The 27971-nt window shown below is 38.9% G+C and overlaps 1 protein-coding gene across 3 annotated transcripts in view; it reads right to left on the reverse strand.

The window, feature by feature from the left end:
- The window catches only part of EEFSEC (eukaryotic elongation factor, selenocysteine-tRNA specific), a 128766-nt gene that overhangs the window by 81395 nt on the left and 19400 nt on the right, over positions 1–27971 (reverse strand). For all 3 annotated transcript variants that reach the window (XM_055709033.1, XM_055709034.1, XM_055709035.1), the window contains exons 2-4: positions 12170–12377; positions 8273–8369; positions 5212–5376 (exon numbers count right to left, since the gene is read on the reverse strand). In XM_055709033.1, coding sequence (XP_055565008.1) covers positions 5212–5376; positions 8273–8369; positions 12170–12377 — 470 coding nt within the window. The remainder of the gene's footprint in view (positions 1–5211; positions 5377–8272; positions 8370–12169; positions 12378–27971) is intronic.

The raw sequence follows: 27971 nt of genomic DNA on the forward strand, positions 1-27971 counted from the left end.
GCCTTTTCTCGATTTTAATCAGTAACATTTAATTGATTCTTCCCCTAACCCAGTTTTCTGAACCGCCCTTCTTCAAAGCATTTCAATGAAACGAAGATGTTCAAGGCCAACCAGACTTCATCCCCAGCAGAGGAACCATAGCATTTTATATCTACTGTTACATGCCTCATTGTTGGATAAGCCACAAAGACATACATACTGTTATATAGCTGTTTATATCTACACTGGGCAAGAAAAATTCAAGGAGCATTGGAAAAAACACATGGAATAAACAGTATTCAGACATACTCTCACAAAATTTTGCAAGGGTTCTATCTATTTGCAGTGCAAAAACAATCAAGATATCCTGAAATTTGGAAGGGGTATATTATGAGGTCCAAATAACTCAAAACGATAGTGGTGAAAATTAAAGATTTCACCATGGAAGTCCACATATAAGTGTCTTTGTGATCCAATTCAGTGGGGTTTGATCCAACTTTTTCCGAGATTTAAATGTTCTCTGGCAAGACTTAGCCGTGCAACTGTGCAAGTAGTCCTTAAATACACTGAAATAAGTTCTTAATACATTTACATACTAAAGCTCACTGCTCAGAGGTCTTGGGACATCAGATAGGCTGAAGTACTCGTGGGCAAAAGCAGATATGTCTGTTATGATTTGAACAGTTACAGTGGTTTGAAGGAAAAAGTCTTGCAACTCCTATTTGGGTTATTCTATCAGACATTGGAGACCTTTTTTGTTGGATGAGCCATAAAAACTACAGAATGTTTGTCAAAAAACAGACCAAGGTTATCTAGCCAACAAAGCAGCTTAAGAAAACCAATAATCTATCTCTTTTCCTAAGGTGGAAGTATATGAAGCCATGAAGCTCCTTGGTGTCACACTTACAAAATGATGCTTCTTAAAAGTTCATGAAGTCAACATAATTTGACAGCAAATAGGCCCTTGCCAAGCCAGAAACCACTGCTGGTTTAAACTGACAGTCTCATTTACTACGAGAACTGAATAGATAAACAGAAGCAAGTTTCTTATATTTTTCATATTTGATGTCTCTGGTGTCCTCTTGAAAGTATATCAGAGTACTGGAACACCTGGATGACTACTCTCCCACTGCAAGAGAAGCGTTTCATAAATACGCCTGCAACTTGAGATTGAAATGCTCAACACTAATAGTGGCAATTGTCTACTGCAAACCTGAGGGATGGTGAAGGTTGGAGCTGGTATGACTGTTCCTCTTCTTTAATGATTACAGCTCAACCACACCTAGCAGACAAAGAAATCTGACAGTGTCTAAAGAAGCATCTCCCCAGGTCAGTCCAATGGTCGGGTGTGCACACGATTTATTACACAAGAAATAACTTTGTACTATATTACACCAGATCCACTATTCAGCTTCCCCACACAGCAAAAATTCCCACATGATCCCTACATAAAAATATCAACATAACCATTTAACAATAACACAGCTACTCAGCATTTAAGGTGCTCATGAACTTCTGACAAAAAGCAGTACAAACTGGCAGCATACTGTACTTTTATACAGGCTCCAGTAAAGCTACTACCCACCACCAGCCATTCAGCTTGCATCAACTTGCTCTAACATCTGTCAGTAACCACACCAAACAGAACAAATAGGAACTTGACTATAAAGCAAGAAGAAAAGTTTCTACTTTTTACAAGTTCTGAAAAAAACCCACCCAACAGTGGTCCTTGTACCTGGCTGCCACATAGACACTTTGTGGCTGCTGTACACTTGCAGCACTTGATCACAGTTAAGGCAACGCTGAGTCGATACTTTAATGATGACCAGATTTATATCCTTTAACCATGCACATCTATCTCTGCCTCCTTACTCAATTCAGACTTGACCTCTTCTATGATCTTTCACAACTCTTAAGACAGAAAGAGTAATTTTTATTAACCAACCTGGAACATTTTCTGTGCCCTAAAGTATCTTTAAAGGAATATCGGTGTGTTACCATCTGCTTTACCCAATCTTCCAGTATTTCTAATGTGCTCGCAGCTGTGCAATCCAAAGTTAGAATCACTAACACTGGCCAGAAGGAAGACACCATACAACAATCTACATTACTCTTCACATAAGGATTTTTTTTTGTTGTTTTAAGACAACCAATGGTAAGAACAAAAGTCCTGGTTCTTGCCTGGGTTTTTTGCCCTCTAAGTAGCTGCTGTTCTTAAGCTACTAAGGCTTTTTTTTCTTCACCTGGATAAGGCAGGCAAAGATACTTTCCCATACTGAAAAAAAATCATTCCTTTTTTAATTAAAGTATGCTATACAAAGACATAGCAGCACAGAATTTGACACTCATGCTCACTTAAACTAAATTCACTACACAAAATATACTTAGACAAATATTTTGAAGTGATTACCACCAATCCTATCAGTAGAATAAAATTAATTTTATTTTTAAAAAATCCTTACTATTCAAACCCCAGGAACTTCCACAAAGCAGAAATAAAAATGTCACGAGTTGTTACAGTTTATAAACTGGAAGACTGTAGACATTGAAAGACCACTGAAATAATCTTAAAGGACATTCAGAATTCTGCCAACACTATGTTTTTGCTGCAGAAATCCTAGGTTCATGCTCTTCAAGGTGGATTTCAAGTGCTAGTGAGCAAATATTACTAACTCAATTGGATAGTGAACTGTTTGCTGTGTCAAAGCTTTTTTGCCAAACATACACATATAATTTTTCTTTTTGCTATATGCATAATCAACCCCAGATGGCAATTTACATAGGCAACTGCATAAAGGAATCCAAGCACTGCTGGTGCTCTCAGCCTCAATCAGAGCAAGCATGGGCGTTTGAGAATGTCACTGTTTATTTTTAATTGCTGTGTCCCTCCTTTGTGCAGGTTCAAGCGGTCAAAGATGTCGAAGTCCATTAGTAGAACTGGAAGGTGATGCCACTTCATTTGGTGAGAGGGTTCTTCAAATTTAAAAAGCAGCTGGTTTGTAATGTCCCTAAATGCCCAGTGGGCACCAGCTGTCAATCTCAGTTACCACAGGGTCAGGGCAAAAAAAGGTCAGATAGAGTCATAAACCACAACGTGTTGTGAAATGTGCTTCCTCCATTACCTTGTAGGCCTGAGAAAGGTTTGACCTTCTATAGGTATCCTAACCCAACTCTGCATGATGCTAGCAGGGGTAAGTACAACACACAACTCAAATTTACAAAAGTTGCTTCCTTTTACTGTGCCTTGGTTTCCACAGCTGCACAATACAAACAAGAATATTCACAAGCTGCAGTGGCAAAAAGCAAAATGCAAAACTCTGCCCACCACTATTACCACTCAGAGAACGGACGCATCTTTTACTTCACACAAGACAGCAGAAGGATTAAATCATCAACAGCAATTGAAAATATCTAAAACTGTGAGGGATGCTGTTAATGCCATAGAGACCAAGGAAACTGGCTTCTCTTTGTCAATCACCTGTTTATCTACTAATTTGCCTTTCACTTCACTGCTCCCCCAGTCACTTGGGAATAAAGCATCTTTTAAAATCCCACTCACAACCTTTCCTATTGTCCTTTTAAACCATTTGCAATATGCAACTTATTCACTGTACTTTTGTCATTTTCCCCTTTATACTTATACAGATTCTCAAAGAGCAGACTAATTCCTAAACATATTTCTCCACAACGTTCTTGGACTATACATGAAGAGCTGAACAGTCATTTCCAGATATAATCTAGTTACACATTCTTTCTTTGCAAGAAATAATTACTCTGATCTGTCTCACCCCCATCTCTCAGTGCACAAAGCTACAGGAAGTTTAGCCGGTGCTATGCCAAACAGAAAGTAGCTAACTAGCTATGTCAGGGCCCCACTGGGCAGGAGCCATCACTCGGCACTCACTAGCCTTGTACTCCTAACTACTTGCCCCTCCTTGGACTCCTTGTGTAGGCAGGCCCAGGACAGCAAGCAGAACCTAACAGAAATGGGAAGGAACACTGGCAAGGGGAAAGCAGGAGAGGCTGAAACCAGAGCTACAATCCCAGCAAAGCATATTCCCTGCAGGAACTACAAGTGTGACTCCCAGAACGGGCTGCATGCTGCAAATGAGAATATAGGCAGTGAGGAACTCCACTGGGAAAGCAGACACGATGCGGTACATGTGCAGATCCCTTTTATTCAAAGGACAGTATAATATAAACTAGATAGCCACAGGTATCGCAGAAGAGGCTGACCAAAAGTTAGTTGACAGCTATCAGCAAAATAATTCAGGTGAAACCAGAATACCTCACTTAATCCTTCACTTGCCCACAAAGTACAGGCAAAAGTGAGAAAGCAGAACGTTCACTCAGAAGAATAAGGTCCTTATAGTAATACAATTTGACGATAACACTGACAGCACCAAAAGGGTCCCATCCAGGTTCCTTCAGCCAAAAGTTGCCTACTTTCAGAATGTAACCAGCTGTGTCCATTTTAAGTGGCAGCTGCAGAACGTTCCACAAGTCTTGACTCTTTTTGGACAATTAATAAAGAGGGAGAGTCAGAGCAGTTCAAATCAGCATTTGTGATATAGGCTTTGCCTGTTCCAAGCATAAAGTCACGTTGTTTTCTTTTAAAGGATGAACATATTTTAAAGAAATAAAATAGCAACAACCGTTAAGCAGCTCATAGGCCACTAAAAGGCCTCTTGACTTCCTACAGGCTCTCCAAAAAGCCCAGCAGCAGCAAGCCACCTACTGCATCCCAGCAGTTCTCCCAGAACATGCTGGCATCAATTAAAGCCCTAGCAATCAAAGAGAATGTGCATCAAGCATTTCAATGTGTTCTCCTTGTTATTTCCTTCAGTTCCAGACATCTCAGGAAGCCTACCTCCTCAGATTCTTTTGCAAGCCTTCTCACTGCAGCATGTCCCAAATTAATGTCATGTCACTCAAACCTTGCTCAGTCCTTGGGCACATCTTGGATACATGCCCACCTTGCTTTTCTGAATTTGAAAGTCTAACATGCTAATTCAGGTCAGTCTTCTCTCTTCTTCAACTAAAACTGAACAGGTAACTTTACTGGCTGCCTTATTTAAAAATCTCTGTCTCTTCCTATTATAAGGTGGCTTATAGTAGAACACACAAAAAAAGAAAATAATTGAATAATTTCCAATTGGAAGAGAACACTCCCTTCTTTGTTGAGTGTCTTTCTATCAGGAAAACTGGGGGGAGTGAAAATGAGAGACTCACCTTCAGGGCAGGAATCTCCACATTGTCACCAAGGCTAACAGAGCCAGAAAGAACAGTCCCTGTCATCACTGTGCCTTGACCCTTGATAGAGAAACAGTGGTCAACTGCCATAAGGAAGTTTCCTGAGGGGTCTCTTGATGGCAGGTAAGCCTGGGACTTCAGGACCTGGGGAGGGGGAGGAGAAAAAAAAAATAAACGACAGGTAAAAGCTGCATCATGCCTGGGTGAAAAGTCATGACAGCCATACAGCAAAAGGCAGGCAAGCGGATGATTGATTGAACAAGCTTGCAGTTTTACTGATTTCAGGCATCTCCCAATGAGCTCAGAACGTACCAATGTCAAATTAACTGTGTGCACCATAGGAGACGCACACTTAGCAGGAACAGTTCGATTTTCTGCCTTAGAAAGATTTGGCGCTGCACATTTAGCTTGGTTAGCAAAACTGCATTGGCGATAAAGTTGCTGCCAAACTCAATATAAACACTGCAGCAAAGCAAAGAGAAAAAAATATCCTGCAAGCCCCCCCCCTTCCTTTTCTTTTCCCTCTCTCAAAAGCACAATTTTACAGTGCGTTTTGCTACTTCAGCTTTTTTGGATTTTGTGAAAATGAACTTGTACACAGATATTAGTGTCCCATAAAGCCCATCCTTGCCTCCCTTCCTGAAAAACTACTATACTATGTTAAGTTTTCAAAGTCAACTTCCCCTTCAGATTTCTGTTAACACTTCTTGGAAGATCAAACCACTAAGAAAAATAGCTACATGAGTACCATTTTCTAGGGAAATTATCCAAGTTTAGGATTTCTGTTTTGCTGACAAATATGATGTTTCTTAAAATGTATTATCATCATAGACAGAAGACCTTATTTATAAAAATGCAGTCAGGTACCCAACAGTATTTCAGAGGAAGCAGTTCACCCATCTCAAATCACTTTTGATCTCTGCATCTGTTATAACATCAGCATATAAACTTGGCACTGCCTTTAATGCCTGCTTTAAGGTCAGAAACGGCAGATTAAGCCCAAGTTGTAATGGCAGAACAACAGAGAGTGTCACTTATCAAGGACAGAAAGGATAATACCTTGAAGCCCAATGGCAGGACTCAACATTTGCCAGCTCTTCTAATATTAGGTCTTAGTTGACAGAAACAGCTGCAACATGGGTATTTTCTTCAAAGGTTTTTAACGCAGGGGAACATCCCTGTGCATCTACCCAGAACCAGATGAAGACAGAACTAAGGACCTGCCCACCTCCACTTCTCTAGACATTGCTGTGGGCAGCCTCACTCTTGCTAAGTCTATTCTAAGGCCATACCCACATCACACCAGCATGTCCATCGCAGGCCACACATACCTGGGAGGCAGTGCGACATTCAGCACAGAGCAGCTACGTAGAACATCCTGCCTCTGTACAAGCCAGGCTGCACTGGGCCAGACATCCCTAGATTTTTGACAACCAGTGCTGCACCCTAACTTCAGCAATCTACAAATATTTTAAACCTGGCAGCATCCAAAGCATCCAAATCAGACCTTGAGAAGTCTGCAAAGAATGATGCCTTTCTTTTATGGCTACTTTCTGCTGTCTGCAAATAACAGTGGCACTCCTCCAGGGCAAAGATGCTACTTTTCCCTAAAGCTTATTCACAGAAAGGGTGACAAGTCTACTAGAAGCTATAAATTGCACTCAAACAGCTATTTTAAGTCTCCGGCCCTTCACAGTACGAGATTCATGCCATATAACTTACTGTATAACTTATGAAAACCTGAGAATTTATCCCTGCCTCCAAAAAAACCCCAAACTCACACACCCAAATACACTGCTGGAACTAAGGATACCTGTGAAGCATCAGTTTGCTTAAAAGTTTTCTCTTGTACATATGGGTCTGATATGTTAGTTATACAATCATGTATAGGGTTTTTCCAGGCCCTACCTCATTCAAGACACAGGGTAAATCCAGGCCATTCTTTTCTCTTTTGCAGATGTGCAAGGCATGCAGTAAGCAAGGCAGAGTATCACAGAGAAAGATGGTTTCATCAGGAAGGCAGGTGGTGCTCCTCTAGAGAATGAATTCTACGCTTGCTTATGCCAGAACTCCCATGTATCACTATTCTCTTAAAAATGAAACTTTTCACAGGTAATCATCAGCTACATGCCTCAGACTGTCCAAACAGAAACCCCAAATCTTAACAGAAGTGCCAAGCGCTCACAATTGCTATCAGAATTAGCACGTACTATGATCTGAACACAAGCATGTCCCAAAAGAGTTCCTAGTTTCCTTAAATTTGGCAACCAAAATTAGTAAACTCAGTGGACTTAGCCCCTTTGTGCCTCAGCTTCCCAATCTGAATATAGATTAAAGTCACCTCTACACTTCCTGTAGGTCTTTTGGAAGTAAATTAACTGTTTGCCAAGTGTTCAAGACCACAGTGATGTGTGCCAAAGAAAAGTCCAGGAGGAAATTAATTACTTTGAATGCACAGCGGCACTTGAATGGAGTCATGAGGCCACCCAGAGAACAATGAGAATCAAAACAAACTACAGACTACCTGCTCACTATTTGAGCGCTGTCCATCCTGTGCAAGGAATGACGTAAGGGTTGTTCAGAATAAAGAATCATGCACTTAAACACTGGAGGATAACACACACACAAAGGAAGGAGACAATTCCCAACATGTAACTTTTCAGTGCCTGACTACATACCTTTACTGTTTTCTTAACTGTGGTACAACTATAAAACAACACCTACCAAGGATTTGGCAGAATTTTAACGCTATTTAATTCATTATGCTTTGTAATTCTTTACAAATTTAAAACCAATTTCACCACATGTGATAGCTGTTTCTTAAGACAGCTGTTCAAAGGCACTGAAGCCTAATAGCTGAAAAAGGAGATCCACTTTGGGGACATGCAACCTCAAGTCCTCCACTCACTGGAAGGGAATCCCTAAAGAAAACTGACATAATGCAGGAGTTCCTCAGCTCTAGATACTAATACAGTGTACTCCAAAAGACTTAAAGAATAACATAAAATGTGATGGAACTTTTATGTTCTTCAGCAGGTACCTCAATTAATTCAGAAACACCTAGCGGGTTCTCAGACTCTGGGGCTTCTGGTCCACCGGGCTTTGCTGCAACAGCAACAACAGGACACCCACAGAACCTGAAAGAGAGAAAGATGCCCACCATTAGACCACAGATCTCCATGTGTCAATGTAAAGTAGTTCCAGGCCCATCTGACAATGAAAGCAAGGAAAAAAAAGCCTCCCTCAAATTCAGATTTATCTGCTCTTTCACCCATGGTGAAAACCTGACAATTTTTTCTTGAATTATCAGCATCTGTGCTGCAGGACTTCACTACGAAATCTCCAGTCCTGTTTAATATTACTTCTGATTCAAGTCTGTGGCAGACAAAAGCAAGATCTTCGGTTTATTTCAGAAGCAAGGGCCTGTTACCTAGTTCTACTGCAGTGGCTTTGCATTCAAGTCATTTTACTTGGAGACTAGCACCATTTTCAGCTTTCATTAAAGCAATTATAATCCTAGCTGTAGAGTCATAACCTTCAAAACAGGAGCCAAACGCAAGATGACACATGATATCTACCTGAGTCTACAGGCAGACAGCAAGATCTGCAGACAGCAGAAAGATCTAAATCTACTGAATCAAAGTTCATGAAACTCACAAATCTCAAACATGCAAAGGTTCAGAGAAGAGAAGTACTTCCACAGCTAACCTCAGTTTAGTGTTGTCTGACAACAAATTTTACTCAAGTCCTTTGTATCCAGCAGCTTGTTTTACAAATTCATTCAGCAGATTCCACCTTTGCTCCCTAAAATGCAACCTAGTGTTTGAATCCTCCGACAGCTTGTTTTGCCTATGTTTTGGAAAGGGAAGTTAAGACTATAAAGTCAAATTAGTACTGCATTTTTTTTAAAAGTCAGGACAAATCATGTAAAATAGATCTATTAAGGCAATGGAATAGTATCAATAACAACGACGTTATTAGTTCTCATAGATACTCGAGTCTTATGCAACAGATTCAGACGAAAAGTAATTATCATGGTCATCCTTTTTACACCCAACCCCTAGAGACTTTATCTCAATACAGGAGTGAACTGGAAGATAGAGACAGTGCCTTGATATTACTTTAAAAAAAAAAAAAAAAAAAAAAGGAAGTTGGGTTCTACAGAGGGAGCTCATTTAGTCAAGCATATAAGGTATTTTCTTTGTTTACATGACATAAGTCTGAGGCATCTAGGGACAAGGTGTAATAAAGTACACTGAATTTCTGTTATTAGCCATTAAAATTATGGAAACTTACTATCATACAAGTACTTTAGGGCACTGTATTGGACTAAATAGAAATTTATGCTGAACCAGGTGCTTTACTCCTTTTCCCACATACCAGAACAAACTGGAATAATCATATACTGCCTTTGGAGGCATGTCTAAACGTGATTCAGCCCTACTAAAACTCTTTCTCCATCACATGATTTATTGTCAGCAGAGCTTAGACCCTGCTGGACAAAGATAAAAGCTGGCATGTGCAAAAAAAATAGGAAAAAAATAGAAATTCTATTCATAGGGACAGTTTGCTTTTACTTTTGGTATCAATCCATGGAACAAGCAAGTTTTGATTAGGTTAAATTTACAAGTGTCAAACTATTCAAATATATGACAGTTACTCTCCTCTGCTTATATTTTTCACCTTCCATGAAATCTCCTGACAACACTACAATAATTTCCCCAGCATCAATGGCAACACCTACTCTACAGCTGCAACAGACTTCAGATTTGCTTACTGCTATGGAATTGTGCATGCATGCCTGTGTGTGTAGAGAAATAATAATGAAGTAAACTGGTCCTAGAAAATACCTCATTGCTGAGTGTTTGGGATCAGACGCAGCTGTCAAATGGTCTCAGCATACACCCTGCTAATAAGAGTAGTTTAGAAATACAAAAACAGTTAAAATCCATGTATTTGGAAATTCAAAGTCAAATGGGAAAGTGGCTGTTAAGAAGTAACACATGCCTGAGATACCGCAGGACAAGCGCTATACAATCAAGCCCAGGTCAGCAATGCTTTCAAAGCACCATAAAGCACAGACTGCATATGCAAAAACTCATTTTTTGTTATGAGAACACCACAGAAATCCAGTAAGAGCATTTCTAGGATTCAGAGTTCAAATAAGCAATTAAAGCATTATGACAAGACCGTTTCTCTCCAGGTAGAATCACAGCTCTCGTGATCAGCAGATTCACATCTCTCTTTTAAAAAGGGGGCCGGGGCAAGGACCTCACGGTTAGCACAACAACTGTTTCAAAAACTCACTCCCCCTTCAGTTTTGACAAAGTCTACTAGTTTTCAAGACGTGCTGTAAATACCCATCTGTACTCCAGGATATAAAGAGAAGATTTAATTCAAACAGTGTAGATAAGTATTTCTGAACACCATCTTCCTTACAAAAATCTGTCTCCCTTTTACGAATATGCAACTAGAAAGGTCTTTTTTTCCCCAAAAAAACATTCCAATATGATCTTGGACTAAACCAAGAATGAAGTACCACCTGCAGCAACAATTACTACCATTCAAGAAGAATAAACAAATTTAAAAAGGAGGACAAAATAAAACAGCAGTATTAAGCTAAACACTTAATCATTAAATTCTTGGTATAGATGAGAAAGATACAAAATAAGCGGCATTACTATTAATAGTCAATTCACATTCTACATATTAACCTTTCAAACAACCAAATAAAATCATAAGTCATTGGATAATTATGTCTAAAGTTCTCCTAACTTTACTATCTCAGTGCTATCTCCATTGGGATTACCTATGAATTTGATCAACAAGCTCACAGCTACCAAAAAACTGTTGATCCAAAATGCTTTGATATACTTCAGGGGTCTCCTTTCTCCATCTGCCCTAAAACAAAGGGAAGCAACCTACAGAGAAAACCAAGCCACCCTGTATTTACTTGCTCTTAAATCAACAGTTGCCAGAGAGAACTGAAAGTTGTAGGATTCTAAGTTCACAAGAGAATTTAACTGTCTTGGTTACCTCTCTGTACCATTCCCAGCACAATGAATGGACCCAACAACACAGGAGCTGGAAAGACACCAACATCTTTGTGGTCACTATTGTGAGAGTTGCATAGTTGAAAAGGGACACTACCTCTCAAATAAGGTAAGCAGGAACTGCCATATCCAACCAAGCTCTGGTTTTTTGGTCCCGGTGAAATTCTCTCTTCTGTACACTAAGCTCTATTCTTTTGATTCTTCCAACCAAAATGTGACCTAACAGCTATATCCTCATATCTCTCTGGGCAAAGCAAGCTGTGCTTCAGTTTGTGTAACCACTAAACAAACAGCATGTCTGTATTGTATTATTGTATCTATCCACTTCTAATAGCCACATTTCCACTCACGAATTTTGTCACATTCGCTCATTAGGTACCTCAATTAACTGACCTAAAGAGGACTGACAAACATCATCCCAGCCAGAGTCACATTACTTTATATAAAATCCCAACCATTCTGCTCTCCCTAGTTGGGGAAATCACATTTTTCAGCCTCAGTTAAGGAAAAGCCCTAACACACTCTTCCTTCTGGAAAGAAAAAGACTTGCAGATCACAACAGAAGTTGCAAGCTCATAGACTGAAGACCCAATCAAACACCCAACAGGTCTTCACCTGGATATTCTGGCTTTGTTTTATCCAATCCTCCGAACCACAAGCAGCCCTTTAAGCTGAAAAGCTTAATCACAGGAAAGTATTTGTCTACATGTGAAATTTGCAGATGCAAATTCAAGACTGCATTTGAGTTTGTGATAATCTTTCCGCTCTCATCATCTTTGCTAGGTGTCTCAATGTGTTTAGAGGCATGTTGGAAGGGAAATACGGGAAGTGTTTTTGTTAAACATTTTATTACAAGTTAGCTGTTAATGTTCCTTTTAACTTACTTTGTATTTTCCAAGGTCTTCTGCATTTTCTTAGTCATCTTCTCAATGGCACTTTGTCTCTTCCCCTCTGGAAGGAGATCTATTTTGTTCAGAACTACCACCATCTTCTGGCAGGCAATTTGCCCAATTACCAAGCACTCTGCTGACTGCGTCTGCATCCCTTTTGTCACGTCTATTACAAGCATCATCAAATCAATAATCTGGGCACCTGGAGGAGAATTCATAGTCAATATTGCAGCAGCATAAAAACATTAAGGATCATTTTCTCAAACAGTTTCCATAAAAATGGTCAGTATATGTACAAATGCCCAGGAATATGAACAAAATAAGCATCAGTTTCAAACACAGCTGTGTTTGAAAATAAGACGTTGGGAACTTAAGCTATTACATGCTACCATGGGATCATAAAAAAACTACAGAAGCATGTGATAGTTTACGTATTCCTCCATACTAATAGTTGAAGTTAAGGATACTACCACTGCATTTAAAAAAAAAAAAAGAAAAAGAAAAATTACCCTTGCAGCAACACAAGCATGATATTTGCCTCAATTCAAAAAGACAATCTAAGAAGCTAAGCAAGAATACAGCACAGCCAAAGAAACATACAACACCACAGGCAGTTGCACACTCTGAGCAACTCTTGTAAGAGCCAACTACATGCCACATAACTACATCTGCAATTCCTCAGTCCCCACCTGCTTCCCACCATTTCTTATTTCACAGTTCAAAATTTCATAAAAGTGAAAACAAGATGACCACCACTAGAGGCAGGTTTATCCCAAGTCTCAATAAATATCTACAGTCCCTCAATATGAGGAAGAGATGATTTAAACTCTGCAATATATTATGACTCGCTCCCAATTCAGATCTATGTAACTTGAATATAATACTTCACATACAGCCATAAACAGATCTGATTCTTAGATCTCTTCACGAAAAAATTCCTAAATTTTAGGCTGAAGTTACCTATCAGGCTTATAGATTATTTTTATTTTATTTTTCAAAGTGGTGTTGTCATGAACCCTTAATCCTTTGATTGAAGCAATCTGAATGTCATGGATTTAGGTTAGTTTTCAAGGAAGCTTCTGATGAATGTTCAGCCTTCCACTAATTACATTCAAAATTTTCCTGTCTCATTCCTAGTAACTGAAATACTCCAAATACAAAAAAAAAAAAGTGCAAGACTTTAACACTGACAAAATTTAAACATAAAACCCAAACAAAATCTGAAGCTAAAGCACCAGAAAGTTGTAAGTCAAAAACCATTTTGAAAGACGATCGAAGCTAGAGATCATGCAAAATTGCAGCATTCCGAATTTACGTACTTTTAATACTTGCCTTAAGCTTTTGACCAGAAGAACAAGAAATCAATACAACTGTTCCTTGTTCCTTTGCCCTCTCCAACCTTCCCTCCCTCCCACTTTTTTTTTTTTTCTTAAGCTTTTACAATGGCTATGACAACAGCTACCCTTGTTCATAATTCCCATGAACTCAGGATAGGAAATCATTCTGAGGTTGAAGTGCATGGGTGAATGAGTGGGTGGAAGCTACAACAAGGAAAAAAAAATGGTTACAAATGACTATTTTAAACCTAACAAAGCTTTCATCTTGTAATAATGAATGCTAAACCCTTCAGAGTGCCAGCTAGATAATTATGACCTTCCTAAAGCTACTGCAGATTTTCCACCAATCAAGTATCTCTCCATGAAAAGCTGAAGATAGACTTTACATTTTCAAAAGTATTTTTTGTTTTCATCGTTTCAAGAATTATGTTAATTTAGAAGTTGCTTGAATAACACAAGCATCATCAAGGCTGTACAAAAAAGCTCAGACTTACACCACCATACAGAAGTGCAGACCTAAAGGACAGGAGGCAATGGGAACAAACAGCACGAAAGTAATTCAAGTGAGACAAAACATCTAGCAACCTGAATGCACGCACTTTTGTGAGTATATACAGCAGTTTTATAAACTTAATACGACATCCGTATTTTTTATTAAACTATACCACACAGTAATTCTTACTACACAGATAACATCCTTACAATGAATGGAAATTAATAACTAGAACCAAACCATCAAGTCAAATTGATTACTAATACTATAAAAAGTGCATCTAGTAGAACAAAAATGCTGCAGTTTTTTAGCTAACTGGTGTGACTACTAGAATACAGCAATCCTTATGCTTCAGAACAACCAGATCCAAATCTGGCTTTGAAAAGGGTGGTGGATAATATGCATAATATATCTCTCCCCTCCAAGAGGAGCCAAAACCTGCACTGAAACAGTTATATGCAGTTTCAGTACAAGGGCCACTTTATCTTGAAACACTAAATCAACTGCTTTGAATACATCTGTTACAAGTATTTTCTTTGTAATTGCTGTATTTATGAATCCAATAGCAAGACTTTAAAAAAGCCATAGAAATCATCAGCCTAGTTGCTAGAAGATCAAAAATGTCTACCTCAGGGCATTTCATAACAAAGGGAAGATGGACAGAAGAAAAATAACAGTCCATGGAAAAACTCCAGAAACACCAAAAAAAAAAAAAATCACAACACTCCAAACAAAAATATATTACAAGTCAAGGCACAGCAGCATACCCGAGTTTGCAAATATGTGCCTCAGTACAACTACTGCGCCTCCTCTAAAGCCTTAACATACTAACTGGCCACAGTGTAAGAGATGTTGCAAGACTGAACTGAAAGCACGGCAGGGGGAGAGCTGGCACCCAAGCATGGTGGGAAGCTGCTGCCCTTCAACTGTGGGGCAACCAAGGAAAAGATCAGGACAGCACTGACAGAAATATTTTAACTGCATTCTCCCCAGGGCATGAGGACGTTGTATACACGTCCACTCACACCTATCAAGACATGACTGCTCAAGTTTACAGGACCCTTGGGTAACAAGGCAAAAATGTAATGCTGAGATTTAGGTCCTCAACTCTCTTCTTTGAGCTGTTCAATAAGCCATCTTTAACAATTCACCTTCTTCCCAATCCCTCAATCTTCTCCTTAGACAGCTTTACATTTTTACTCTAGAACCCATTTCCTTAGCTACCCTTCATCTATGCATAACAGTTCATTAAATACTAAAATGAAATCATCTAGTGAAGTCAAAACAAAATGCACAGAGATTCACAAATGTTACATTTCTAATCAGGAAAGTTGGCAGCTCACTTGTAATGAGGTGACAAAACGGTAATGCTACCCACCACCGGACATGGAACATCTCATTCAGTACACTTTTTCCTCATAGCATGTAAACAGTAATAGCAGACTCACGATGTGTTTAATTTCATATTCACTATTTAATGGCACTTGTGAGCAATCAACTTGCTACCATGCTGGATTTCAGTCAAAAGGAAAAACATTCCTAAAGAATTTTCTACAGCAGAGCAAGATTTAACTAGGAAAGGTGAAATGAGGATGGATTGTAAGAGTATTCTTATATACATAATCTCATTAGAAAGACCTTTTAATTAAGGGATAAAAATACTACAGCCATACCAAGCTAAGATGTCAATAAAATAACAAGAACAAAACAAGGTGACAATATCACTCAATAAACCTGCACTATCCAACCACAGAATACCTGCCATGGGCTCTCATGCGAAATGGAACACAGAAGAACTGAAACACATTGTTCGCTTTTGCTCAAAAAAGGGGACAGGATACAGTCCTACACAGTTAAGAAGAGTGATACGGAAGAGATGAGTGTCCTCAATCCCTCAACGCAGGCACACGGTTTGAAATTAATCTGAATGAAGCAGGCACATATGCAAAGGATCCATCTGCATATAAGGAAGTACAACAATCAAGAAAAATACTTCATCTGCATTGAAGCAGGTCATATAGAATCAATGATAAAGTTAAACTAAAGTATTCAAACAGTTTTCCCTATAGAAAAAACAGGCAGTGTAACCTTTTCTTTGCCATTTCATCTATGAAAGAGGTGTTCAAGAACATTCAGGAAGATAAAAGAGTCCTCCTGATGTGTGATTTCTCACTTGTCTGCAAAATGAAAGATCAACTGCTGGAGTATCCTTTGTGTGATGACATACAGCTCAGCCATAGCCCTGTAAAAAGCAAATGAAACAAACTAGTTGTCATCAGAAAACACAAGGGGGTGGGGAAAGATGGGAATTATATTGCAAGATAAGCAGCTAAACCACAGCTAAAACACAAAGTAAAGTATATGGTCTGAGTGAAGAAAAACAAAGAAGAAAGATAACACACGAACATAGAGAATCTGGATGACAGCCAGATACAGGGAAAATGCAACTAAACCAACAGCACCGCATCACAGAGAAAAGACTGCAAGCAGCACCAGCAGCACTCATTTGTACCACAAAGGTGACAGGGAACACAGAACTCACAGAAATCAAGAAAAATAAAAGAAAAAGTCTAGCCCCTGCTTTGAATAATCACATCCAACCCACTCTTGCTTTTGAATTTTGGGGAGTATCTGATTATGAGCAGATGTCAGGAAAGAAATTTTTACTTTTTGCTCATGGGACTAGTTGAATCAGAGACATCATATATTAAGACAAGTTTCAAAAGCGCTGAAGGCAGCAACTCGGTTTCCCTAAACTGGCCATCAGCTCCATTTCTCCAAGGCAAGAGCAAAATGACACCACCGCATCACATCATTCAGAACTAGATCTCACTCTTGACCCTGAAAGAACTCGCCAGCTGCTGAGTACACCCAAAAAGACAAGATTACCCATAAGAATAGTATGCATTTAAAAAAAAAGTATGTATTGCCAAACTTTTAAACTTCAGGAAAAAGTTTATTGCATTTTCTGCATTTATGTTGTTTATTATATCTTCAAACCTTTACCAAAACAGGAAGAAAGGCCTATCCAGAGTTCTAGACAACCAGGCTGCAGACCTTCACCCCCTGCATTAGAGTCATTCCTTGTAAGTGTGTTGAGTAGCATCATACCCATCTTTGATTTCCACACAGTTTATGTACTTAAAACAGACTTGATTTTGCTCACCGAAGCTGAAGTAAACGAACTCTGCAATGTTCACATGCCACTGTCTCATATCCTTACACAAAAACATGCAATTGATAAAACCAGATCTGTTATACCAGTATTCACAAGGAAACACCCTGTGAGTACCCAATCTACAGGCTAAATTTAAAATCTGTAAAGCACTACATCTGCCATGTTTATTTTGGAACAGAACATTACATCTTAAATAACAAATCTCCTTCAACCTCAATCACAGAAGTTGTTGCAGTTCTGCATGTACATGAACTCAAAACACCTTCCGTTTGTACAGCCTGTTGCATGCTTGAAAATCGTACACCCAAACTCCCAGACTGAGCTGTGTGTAAATGGAGCCATACAGCAAAGCACCACATTTACACAAAGTTAAAGAGAGCATAATTAGGTCTAGGGAAAAAAACTCCAAAACATTTCAGCCTCTCATATTACTTTATCAGTTCCAAAAGCTAATTACTATTTTATGTGCACTGTGCCCACTTTCAGAACCATTCGGTTATAAACTCCAGGCACTAAACCAGCTAGCAATTTCACCCTTACTGAAAAGGAGTAAGAACACCAAAGGCATTTTCAATAAACGCCCAGAATCTCAATTGTTTTCAACAAATGTAGGTCAAGAATATTAGAGCATTTACAGGTACTATTTTGACAAGCATAAATTTAGTATTGCATTAGATTCCCCATAACCCTTCAATATAAAGCTGACTTGGCTCCATACAGTAAAACGTGGACTAGTAGAGGGAAGACAAGAAGCAGTCAAGTCCCTGTGTGAATGAGGGAGGTTTTGCATGCCACACGAGCACAGAATGCAGGCACAGATTCTGACTCCTGTTTTCTTTGACCTACTGTGTCCTGTCCTGTTTGCAGTAATCATTTTAGCTGACTTTGCACAAACAGCACAACTTCTGTTCACAGGCACCGAAAGGAAGCAGAAAATGGAATTTGAAATGTAAAAGTAAAATAATTGTGGGCCATAAGCTATAATTTGATTTCATGCTTTACAAGGAAATGAAAGAGGACTTCCTTAAACATACTTTTTTTTTTTTTTTAAATATGCTTTTTACCATGTTAGGATTTCCTCTAGTGCAGAAGAGAAAATAGGATTGTAGAAAATGTACCGTTCTCAAGTATCATTGCTACTCAGGGGCAAAGCTCTGTTTTAATGTGCACTTCCCATTCTGGGGAAGAGGAAATTCTTCAATTAATAAACCGGGTGGACTGAGGCGAGTTTTTAAGGTTTAATCAATTTCATCTGCACATAGGATAAAAAGACTGACTATTCTACCATTTTTGCCTCTCCTATTCCCCTTTCAAAAAAAAAATAATAAAATCAATGTTTTATTTTAAATTCTTTGAGGTTAGTATCTCCTGTCTCAGGAAATATTGTCTATATCACGCAGTGAGTATGAAACTTCCCCCTTCACAGCCCCCTCTGCTATTTTTTTTGTTTTGTTAAGAATCTTTATTCAGAAACAACTAAATTATTCTCTGCTTTCATATAGAGTAACACCTTGGGAGATGCTACAAGTCACACAGGATTTTGCTAGGTACTTTAGGGGAGGCATTGTGATGAATAAAGAAGATGTTTTACAGGATAGGAAATCTTCCAAAATTTAAACAGATATAGGAGGTGCAAAGGGGGAAAGAGACATACACACAACTGGAGCACATGAATTACACATGAAGAAACCCTCTGTAAAGCAATGCAAATCATCGATCAAAACTGATACCACAACTTTCATTAGGAAACACTTTGAAAAGAACAGGAACTCATGGAGTTCAAGTATCCCACCACCATTTCCCAAGCATGCCAATTCCCAAAGATTTCAGCAGCTGTAAGCCCAAACAGGGAGCTGTGCAGCTTCAAACTCTGGATAACCTGGAATATCTCTGACAGCGAGGGTCACCTGGCAACCCAGAAGAGTTCTTTCTGAATGCATAGTAAAGCTTAGAATTATATGCATTATATTTGATTTCTGAACAGTAAAGAAACCGCTGGTTGCACAAATTCCCTTTAAATGAAAAACAGCCACTAAGGTCCTTCCTAAACTGAGAGCTACAAAGAGAAAGCAGGATGACCACAAGGGCATAATTCTAAGCCCATTTCTTATGTCAAATAACCTGTCTTTTACAGTTATTTATTAGTAATCCTGAGTTCAACTCAACTACAAACGGTAAGCGATGCAAAGAGATAATTGCTAATAAGGAATAAAGACCTCACAAAAGAACCCACTTTATAATTCATCTCCCAGATGAAAGTGTGCAATACTGTCCTGAAGAGGATAAAGGCAATCAAGGCCTCTACCCTCCCCTTTGTCAAGTCATCCAAGATCTTACTTGTTTGAATACGTTCTAACTATGCATCAGAAACAAGCCTGTGCTCTTCAAAGGGAGGAAATGCCTATAATGATTCGACTATGTCAAATAAGCTTGATTGGCCATGCTGAAGTAGCATGAACAAAGCTGCTAAGGCCTCCATGAAGGTCATGCTAAGACAGACTGAGACATATCTTCCAATAATTTATTATTACATGCTGATCTAGCTATTACAATATTGCACACAGGAATGAGATTATTATAATTTTTTTTCTTACCAAGAAAAAAAACACCCAAACAAACCTTACAGTGACAAACCTTACAGTGAAAACTCTTGCAAAAAAAGCATTACAACACACTAAGAGAAAAGGTCATCAAGAGATCCTTTGTAAGACTTTACAGAATGTAAGGAGTCCCATGTTGCTTTTAGCTTCTTCGGAGAAGTGTTGTACACTGGGTCATCCACGAAGCCCTAAATGATTTTTGGGACACTTGATCTAGCTTAAAGGGGTTCACTTTCAGAAATGGCTGGCCCACTTTAAGGGGTAAAACCAGATGATTTCCAGAGGTCGTTTCCAACTTGAACTATTTTATGAGGAGACAATGCTATAGAGGGAAAACATTTCAAAGAAAAAACACAAACCATTAGAGTGTAGAACAAGACTTGCCCGTACGCATTTTCTAGAGACACCTGGAGACTGGAGACCCAGGTTATTATTATGGGAAGGCAAGCTTCGGACAGAACAGCTACGCATATAGGCCAATTATTTTAAAGCCCGCTTTTCCCCCCCTGTCCAACTACGAAGCAAATAACAGTTTGAATAAGTTTTCTCACTGCATGCTTCTGGTTACAGTCTGAAACACAGTGAACTCTGTTGGACCCCTGTGCCAGGAGCAGCGCTGCGAGGGGAGCTGCAGGGTGCTCAGCCCACAGCGGGCAAGCACAGGCAGCCTGGAAGCTCAGATGGGGCACTCTGAAAACATGAGGGAAAAAAAGGATACACTTGACCCTGTGACACAGAGAAATTTAGCATTGTCCTGTTGTCTTGGTATCTCTCATTATATCCCAGTGACTCCCCGATTTGCTTGTTTGGGGAACAGTACAGGCTTGCACTGCACTGTCAGCGGCGAAGGTTACAGAGATGTGTTCTGAGGTCTTTACTCTTCTTTTGATGAGGAAAATCAAAAGCACCAACCTGAGAAATGTCTGAACACCTGTGCAGTTTCCATCACTACAGAAGAGAGACCATTCCAAAACAAGGCAAGTATGGGAAGCTCTCATTACAATCTGAATAATTCACTAGTAAATCACACGTTAGTTACACATAGTTTTGTAAAAAAATACACACAATAAAACAGAATCCTTCCTCCAAAGACACCCGAATAGAAATCACTACCAAAAAGAGATTACTATGAATGTTTTTTAGGCAAAAGAATAATTTCTACACCTTTCTTCCCCCGTCCCCAACACAAACAGAAGCCAAGTAAGCTTCCCTCAGCCTGCACATAAGCAAGGGCAGCATGAGTAACAGCCACAGCTAAGGATACATGCTTCTACAGACAAGGAAAGGTATGCTTCATTTCACTGTAAGCATACTTTTAGAGGCATGACAGTATAGATTTTTTCCTTTACTTCTGTTGTAAAGATAAGACATGCAAGTCAAAAAGACATTTCCACCCATGTAGTTCCAAGCCAGGCCAATCCCACACTTTATTGCATTGATCTACATAGCTATTTGTAGATAGTCAGCCACCTAGAAGGGGAGCATACTGAAAAGGTACTCGCTCTGGCACACCCCAGTGATGGAGGCTGCAGCCCTGCCAGCTGGGAAGCTCCTGCTCCCAGTGACGCTTCCCCCACACCATGCCTATTCAGGTCTCCCGCAGTTCACAGAGGGTCCAACGAACGGCAAAGCTGAAGCTCAGAGCAGTCAGTCCGACACAGCACCACCAGACAGCTCTCCTCTGGACCAGGGAGGTGTCCCAGCTGATGCAGGGGGCTCCAGGCAGAGCCAGAGTTGGCACAAGGGAGGCAGCAGGACCAAACGGCCAGGAGCTGCAAGGGGAAAGAAGGAAAGAGCAAAGCCAGCCTCCCATTTCTAGGGACGGGATGCTGCTGCAGGCCAAGTTGTTTACAAGACAGCAGCCTGAGGGATTTCAGAGAAACTTAAAGCTGAATAAATGTCACTGTATTGTTTGGAAGTGTTGGAAGAAACTTATTAAGTACACGCATATTTACACAAAACTAGCACTATTAGTTTAGAAAATTACAAAAAGACACAGTCATTCTATGCTGTTCAAAGCAAAGTTGTTTTATGTTTAGAAGCAGTCAAAAAAGATAAAACTATTAGACTATATATGTGATGTAATATTGAAATAAAATACCACATTTAGATCTAATCACTAACTGAAAAAGGAATCTGGAAGAATAAGCACCTTCAAAAAAAGGAGACAAGACAAATGCAGTTAAGTTCTTCACATACAATTTCATTTACTAAGAAAAATCCATGTTAACAGCATGCAATGACAAAAGCACACAAAGCTGAGCAAGAGAACAGAAATAGAACACCTCTAATAAAAGAGCACAATCAATTATATAATGGTAAATGCCAACAAACCTGAACTCAGTGCTGCCAGACACCATTTGGCTTCAGACAAATGAAAATACAGATTTGATATTTACACAATTAAGATTTTTAAAGCTACATCCAGCTAGATGAATTTTCATTGTTTATAAAACATTTATGGTTTCACCCTGTGTAAAAGGCATTAGGATGAAGCTTAAAGCAAAGGACACTTCATTCCATCATTGACTTTCTTGCTTTGACCCTCTGAAACATTCGCTTTGACTGTTGCCAAAGAAAACGTACCAAATTAGCTGAGTAACTACTAGGGTCTGGCATTTCAATTCCTGTTCTTCAAAATATTTCTGAAGAAAATCAGAAAATCACCACCAAAAAAAAAAAACCACTCTCCCCTCATTATCTATAGTAAAGTAAATAATCCTTGTAACAAGAAATGCTACGTAATACGTAGCATGTATAAAAATGGAAGTAAAGCACCACATGAGAGAAGATATCATCCTTCTTACATACGTAGCAAAATCCTATTCTGCAATATCACCTATTACTAGATATGAATTTCTATATTGACAAGGCACAAACTGAATAGAGTCCAGAAGAGACCTCCATTTATTTTAAGTCTGAAAACATTAATTGTGGTAGGGTTTAAAAAATACCTACATATCTTGAAAAAGCAACAATCATTCTAAGTAGACACAGATGACTGCTACAAAAAAAGTCAGCGTTTGCTGAATTACACAACACCATGGTATTTCAGCTGCATTATTCTCTTTCTTGGCTTGAAGTCTAAAGTGCATAAATTGTGAATTAGTTAGCAAACATTAACTTTTTAAAGTGTCATTCATATATGTGTATATGCAAATACAAATACCAGTAAAGCTGGAAAGTTAAATATTTAGGATGCTACAAAAAACTAGAGTGAAAGTTACCTAAAATTTTAGGCTGAACAGCATTATAAAGCCCATCATCCTTGGAATACAATCCACAGCATACAGTAGGAAAAACTGTTATTTCATACACTTGAAAGCAAAACAATGCACAGAAGAAACCAAGTGGTTTCCATCTGCATTGTAACTTTCTTTTTGTGCTACATCCCTGTATTACCCCTAGCACAAAGAGGTTCGGTTCCATAATTTGGCACCCAGACCATAGAACATCTACACAAGAAAAAGTCATGTCAAATTTCTGGGCTCCCAAATGACATACGAAAATGGCACCTATAATTCCACTAGTTCATGTCAGACTCAAAAACTTCAAGGTTCACAATGAAGTGCCCTGTTCCTTCCATCTAGCGTTGTTGAGTTCATAAAACACGGTTTCCGAAACAATGTGGCAGTAAGTTGTACAGTAAATCAACACTCTATGTTGTTCATGCTTCAGGAAAAATAAAGGTGCAAAATAAAAGATGGATATTTGTAGAACCTCGCTTTGACCTCCCCAGATGATATTGTGCGCTCAAGGTCCTAGTAAACTTTCCCATGTCCTGATGAATGATTAGTTCAAGTTTCAGACTTCTTATTCACAGGTATTGCGCTTTGGTGTCAAGGCCATGTGTGTTTTTGCACTGCTCTGAAGAATTAATGTAACATCTCACTTGAGCCTCACATAGTGACCATAAATGGTTCCTGAAGGTCCATAAAGTCTTTACAGTAAACATTGAAAAGCAAACAGGTTAGAGGAAACTACATGTAAAAAAAAAAATACCCTTTTTATAGTCTTTACTCATATCAGCTTTACATTTGCTCTCTACAAGATCTCCCACCAGGTTTCAAAGCCCAAAAAAAGGTAAACGTATTTGCATATGATAATGCTAAATATGTTGCAAAAAATATGACTACAAGGTATGACCATTCTGCCCACTCCATCCCTCAAAGAGTACAGACATCATCTTTGAAGCTATTTCCAAGATCAGAAGGAGAAAACAGTGGCTAAACAGTATAAAAAGAATCAAGCATCTGGAAGAATTACGAAGGCACTGAACCTGCATGAATGAGGACATAAGCCCATTCCCAGTTCTGCCAGATTTCCACACATCTGAAGTCTTCTGCTCCATCTCTAAAAACTCAGTTCACACCAGACAGAAACAGACAATTCCCAGCTTCAGGAAAGTTACACCTGACATTTCGCTAATGATAAACACTGGCACATGGAGACAAATAGCGAATGAAAGCCTCTGCAGTACCTACAGCCACAGAAATTCCTGCTACCTCCCTGATACTACAGGATCCTAAGGCTTCAGCCTACAGTAGGATATACCTGTATGCCTATTGTTATGAGTTACAACAGTCATACGAAACCAGGTTTGTACTGGAAAGAGAAAAGTGGTACATTAAAGATGACTGGAATCACTTGATAGTGTTTCAGGGAGAGCAGTACATAAACAGGCGAACAGTGCCTACATGCACACATTTTCCTTCAAACCAGTTCGTGCTTCAGGCAGTGAACTTCTGTATTAACTTTTCAGAAAATTTAACCCACACATCTTCCAAGAACAGCACAGCTGACCGAAATGTTTCCTGAACAATGTGCTCTTATTTCTGTATGTATTTGAATATACTATTACATACAGGCCCAGTACTGGACTTGGAGAGGGGAAAGGCCAGACACCTGAACAGCAGTCAGTGAGTTTCTGTAAATTCTATTCTGTATCAGTGCTATTTCACACTCAGCTCTTCATCTTTCCAAGTTCTTTTAAAATACTTACAAGATGGTATCATTATGCTAGCATATCTAGGATTCAATCACATCCATGCCCGGCCTTGTAACACAAAAAAAGATAGCACATTTCAGAAATCCTTACACAAGCAACACACAACCTGAGTACTTGATTATCTCAGGATAAAGAGAATGAGCTATGCTTAATGACCAGCCAGGTTTTTTTCCTCCCAAAGGGCTGGAGAATTGTCACTACAGAGCATCTGTTGCCTCCCTCTGGGTGCTTAAGAGAATTACTGAATTAGAAACATCTTAGAATGTCTGTTAGAATTTCTTCAAGCATATTTCAGTCAGCTTCATATTAGATGACAGTAAGATGTTTTTGCTATCTTTTGTGTTAACTTCTTAAAGTCCTGCCTAGCCAAAGAATATCTCACTGTGAATTCTTGCTCATTCTTCTGCTATATCTTTGAAAGATCAGCCAACAAGAAGTTTCATGCAAAAGTCACAAAAAAGGACTATCATCACACTAGGTGTAGCTATACAGGTCTGAATATACATTTAGACATGCAACTCTGAACTTGCACAGCTACAAACAGCAGTTTGCATGCAGTCAGAAAACTGTGTATGTATGAAAGTTTTACCTTAAAGATACTGCTGAACCACCCTGAAATTCACAACTCTAATTAAAGTTTTCTCTACTTAAATGCAATGCTTTAGGCCAACTAGCCTGAAGATCATGAAATGCACAGGGGTCTCCAAGAAACACACAAATTAACACTTTGATTACAGAGATTTGCTACTACCTTCTCTTCCCCTCTCTGTCAATTCAAGGACATTAATCTTATAGCACACCTGCAGCTTTAGATAGCTCAAGAAACCAATAAGAAATTGATTTTAAACCTTGTACAGATCAAGAGCATATTTCTATGAGACTAACAAATAGAAATTTTCTTGAACAGTTCTGCAAGTCGCCAGTCCACAAGTAAGTCTCCAGTCCAACAGATTCTAAATCATTCTTCTACAAAAAAGGAAAACCCAGTTTCCATGTAAAGCTGGAAACAAATTAAGGTGAGTCTACTCTTAAAGCATTTCAAGTCCTAAGATACCTTGTCTCTGTCTTTGAAATAAAGTACCCAAAGGTCATGGACCTCACACCAAGGATCTTATTTTGTACTAAAATCCAGTACCATTAAGTTTTTTTACAATACCGCATGCAATGCACTGTCCCAACAGAAGAGTTACAGTAGGCTATGGGAAGATTCATGCACACCTTTCAGATGGGTTCCATCTGAGGATGCTGAACAACATTTTTTAAAAGAAATTAAGAGTTTACATTTTTCTTCTTCTTCCCTCCCCTCAAAAAAAAAAAAAATTAAAGACTGCCAGGAGCAAAGAAAAAAAGCATTCTTTAATTTTCTCTTCACCCTCCACAATACTGAAATAACATCAGTCAGGGTTATAAACATCTGTAATTGCCAGGGGAATGTACAATACATTCAGAAACTCCAGGCCCACATATCCTGTAGCTCTGCACTTCACAAACAAAAGGTTGGGGAAAGAAAGAGGGGGTGGGGTACAGGGAATAAAGGCTTAAAGATTAAAGTCACAGGCAGAGACAGACGGCTCCGTTTTTTAATAACTGAAAACACGAGTTGTGCCTGAATGTGCTCATTGTTTTATGATGGGGGGGAGAGTCTACGCATGCTGGACTGGCTGGCGACAGAACTGCCTTTGCATCAAAAATAAGATTTACCAAAAGAAAAAAAAAAAAAAGACACCAAGCCCATACCCTAATTTCCCCTCTTGTAATGGTTAATGATGCATTCAGGTAGAAATCAACAAATTTTACCCCACGTTGCCTTTATTAAACTGGGGAAAAATTCATGACTAGAAGTACCTGATTGTAACAGTTTAACAGACACAACTGAAAAGATGTCTGAAGGCTTTATGCTGTGAAGGAACACAAACTACAACAGCAACAATCATACATAACAAACAGGCACATCTATGAAACAACTAGCTTATAAATCAATTTCTGATAGTTTATTTGCAGAACAAAACCAGTGCCGCAAGGCTAAATTATGTGATCTAGGCAGATTTTTCATATGGATTCAAGAAGTCTAGCTGTCATGAGGAACTTCTTAAACCCATTTTTAAAGGTATCTGCTATACTTTTAGTGAACAAAAAGGTTCACAAGTTGCATTCGCTTCGGTCATAAAAAAAGTCATTAGCTTAAAATGTTGCATTACAGTATTAAAAATTTAAAGTGGTTTAGGTTTTAAACCCAATTTTATCTCAAAAAAAATCCAAGAGTACAATATGCTTATGACTACTCAATATCCATGATTACACATGTATATTATTTTAAAATTCTATAATACACAATTTGTGAAAGGACAATTTTTAATCTAAAAGGGGAAATACTTATTGTTATTTATTTCAGTGAACAGATTTTTGTGGGTTAGACCCCACCAGCACCCAGGAACCCCTCTGAAGCTGAATGCAGTGAGTCCAGTACCACTCCCAGGTGCTAATGGACTAGAGGTAAACAAGCAGTCTAAACAAACACATAAAAACGCATTCGATCATTCTCAGTTTTATTCTAATCCAGCCCAAGATGATACTATAACAGAGCTTTTGTTTGACCATATCTTTTTTTTTACCTGCCAGCTTTGCTTTAGATATAGACAGAAAGGAGATAATTCAACAAGACAACAGGCTCTTTCATCTAAAACTATGAGACTCCCAGTCATAACTTCTTGGGGAAGCCTAAAATAAGGAGCAGGGAGGCACACAACAGGAGTCAATGAAATGTAGTCTCCTGCCTGAAGCAAGCATGCTGTGCTGGGAGGAATCAGTAGCCACAATACACAGCTCCTTGGCCAAAAATGTCAGACCTGGAATGCTCTGACTATCGTCCCCTCTTTGTTGATGCAACGCTTTTGCATCATCAGCCACTGGATGTCTTGTTGAGATTAAAAATACTGCAGAGAGTTACTGACTGTTTAGGAAAGAAAAAAAAAAAAAAAAAAAAAAAAGACAGTCCATGTCAGAAAGGGAGGGGAAAGGAAAAGCCGAAACATGAGCTCATAAGCCTGTTATGGAGGATAAAGGCAGGCTTTGTTTTACTTTATTCATACCAAGTACGAACAAGAGACTCATCACTGTTTTGAGCTTGAACTGCAAAATTTGTTTTGTATGCAGTACTGCCAACTTTTTTTTCCTCATGTA

The sequence above is a fragment of the Falco cherrug genome, chromosome 4 (assembly GCF_023634085.1).
Source record: "Falco cherrug isolate bFalChe1 chromosome 4, bFalChe1.pri, whole genome shotgun sequence".
Taxonomy (NCBI): Eukaryota; Metazoa; Chordata; class Aves; order Falconiformes; family Falconidae; genus Falco; species Falco cherrug.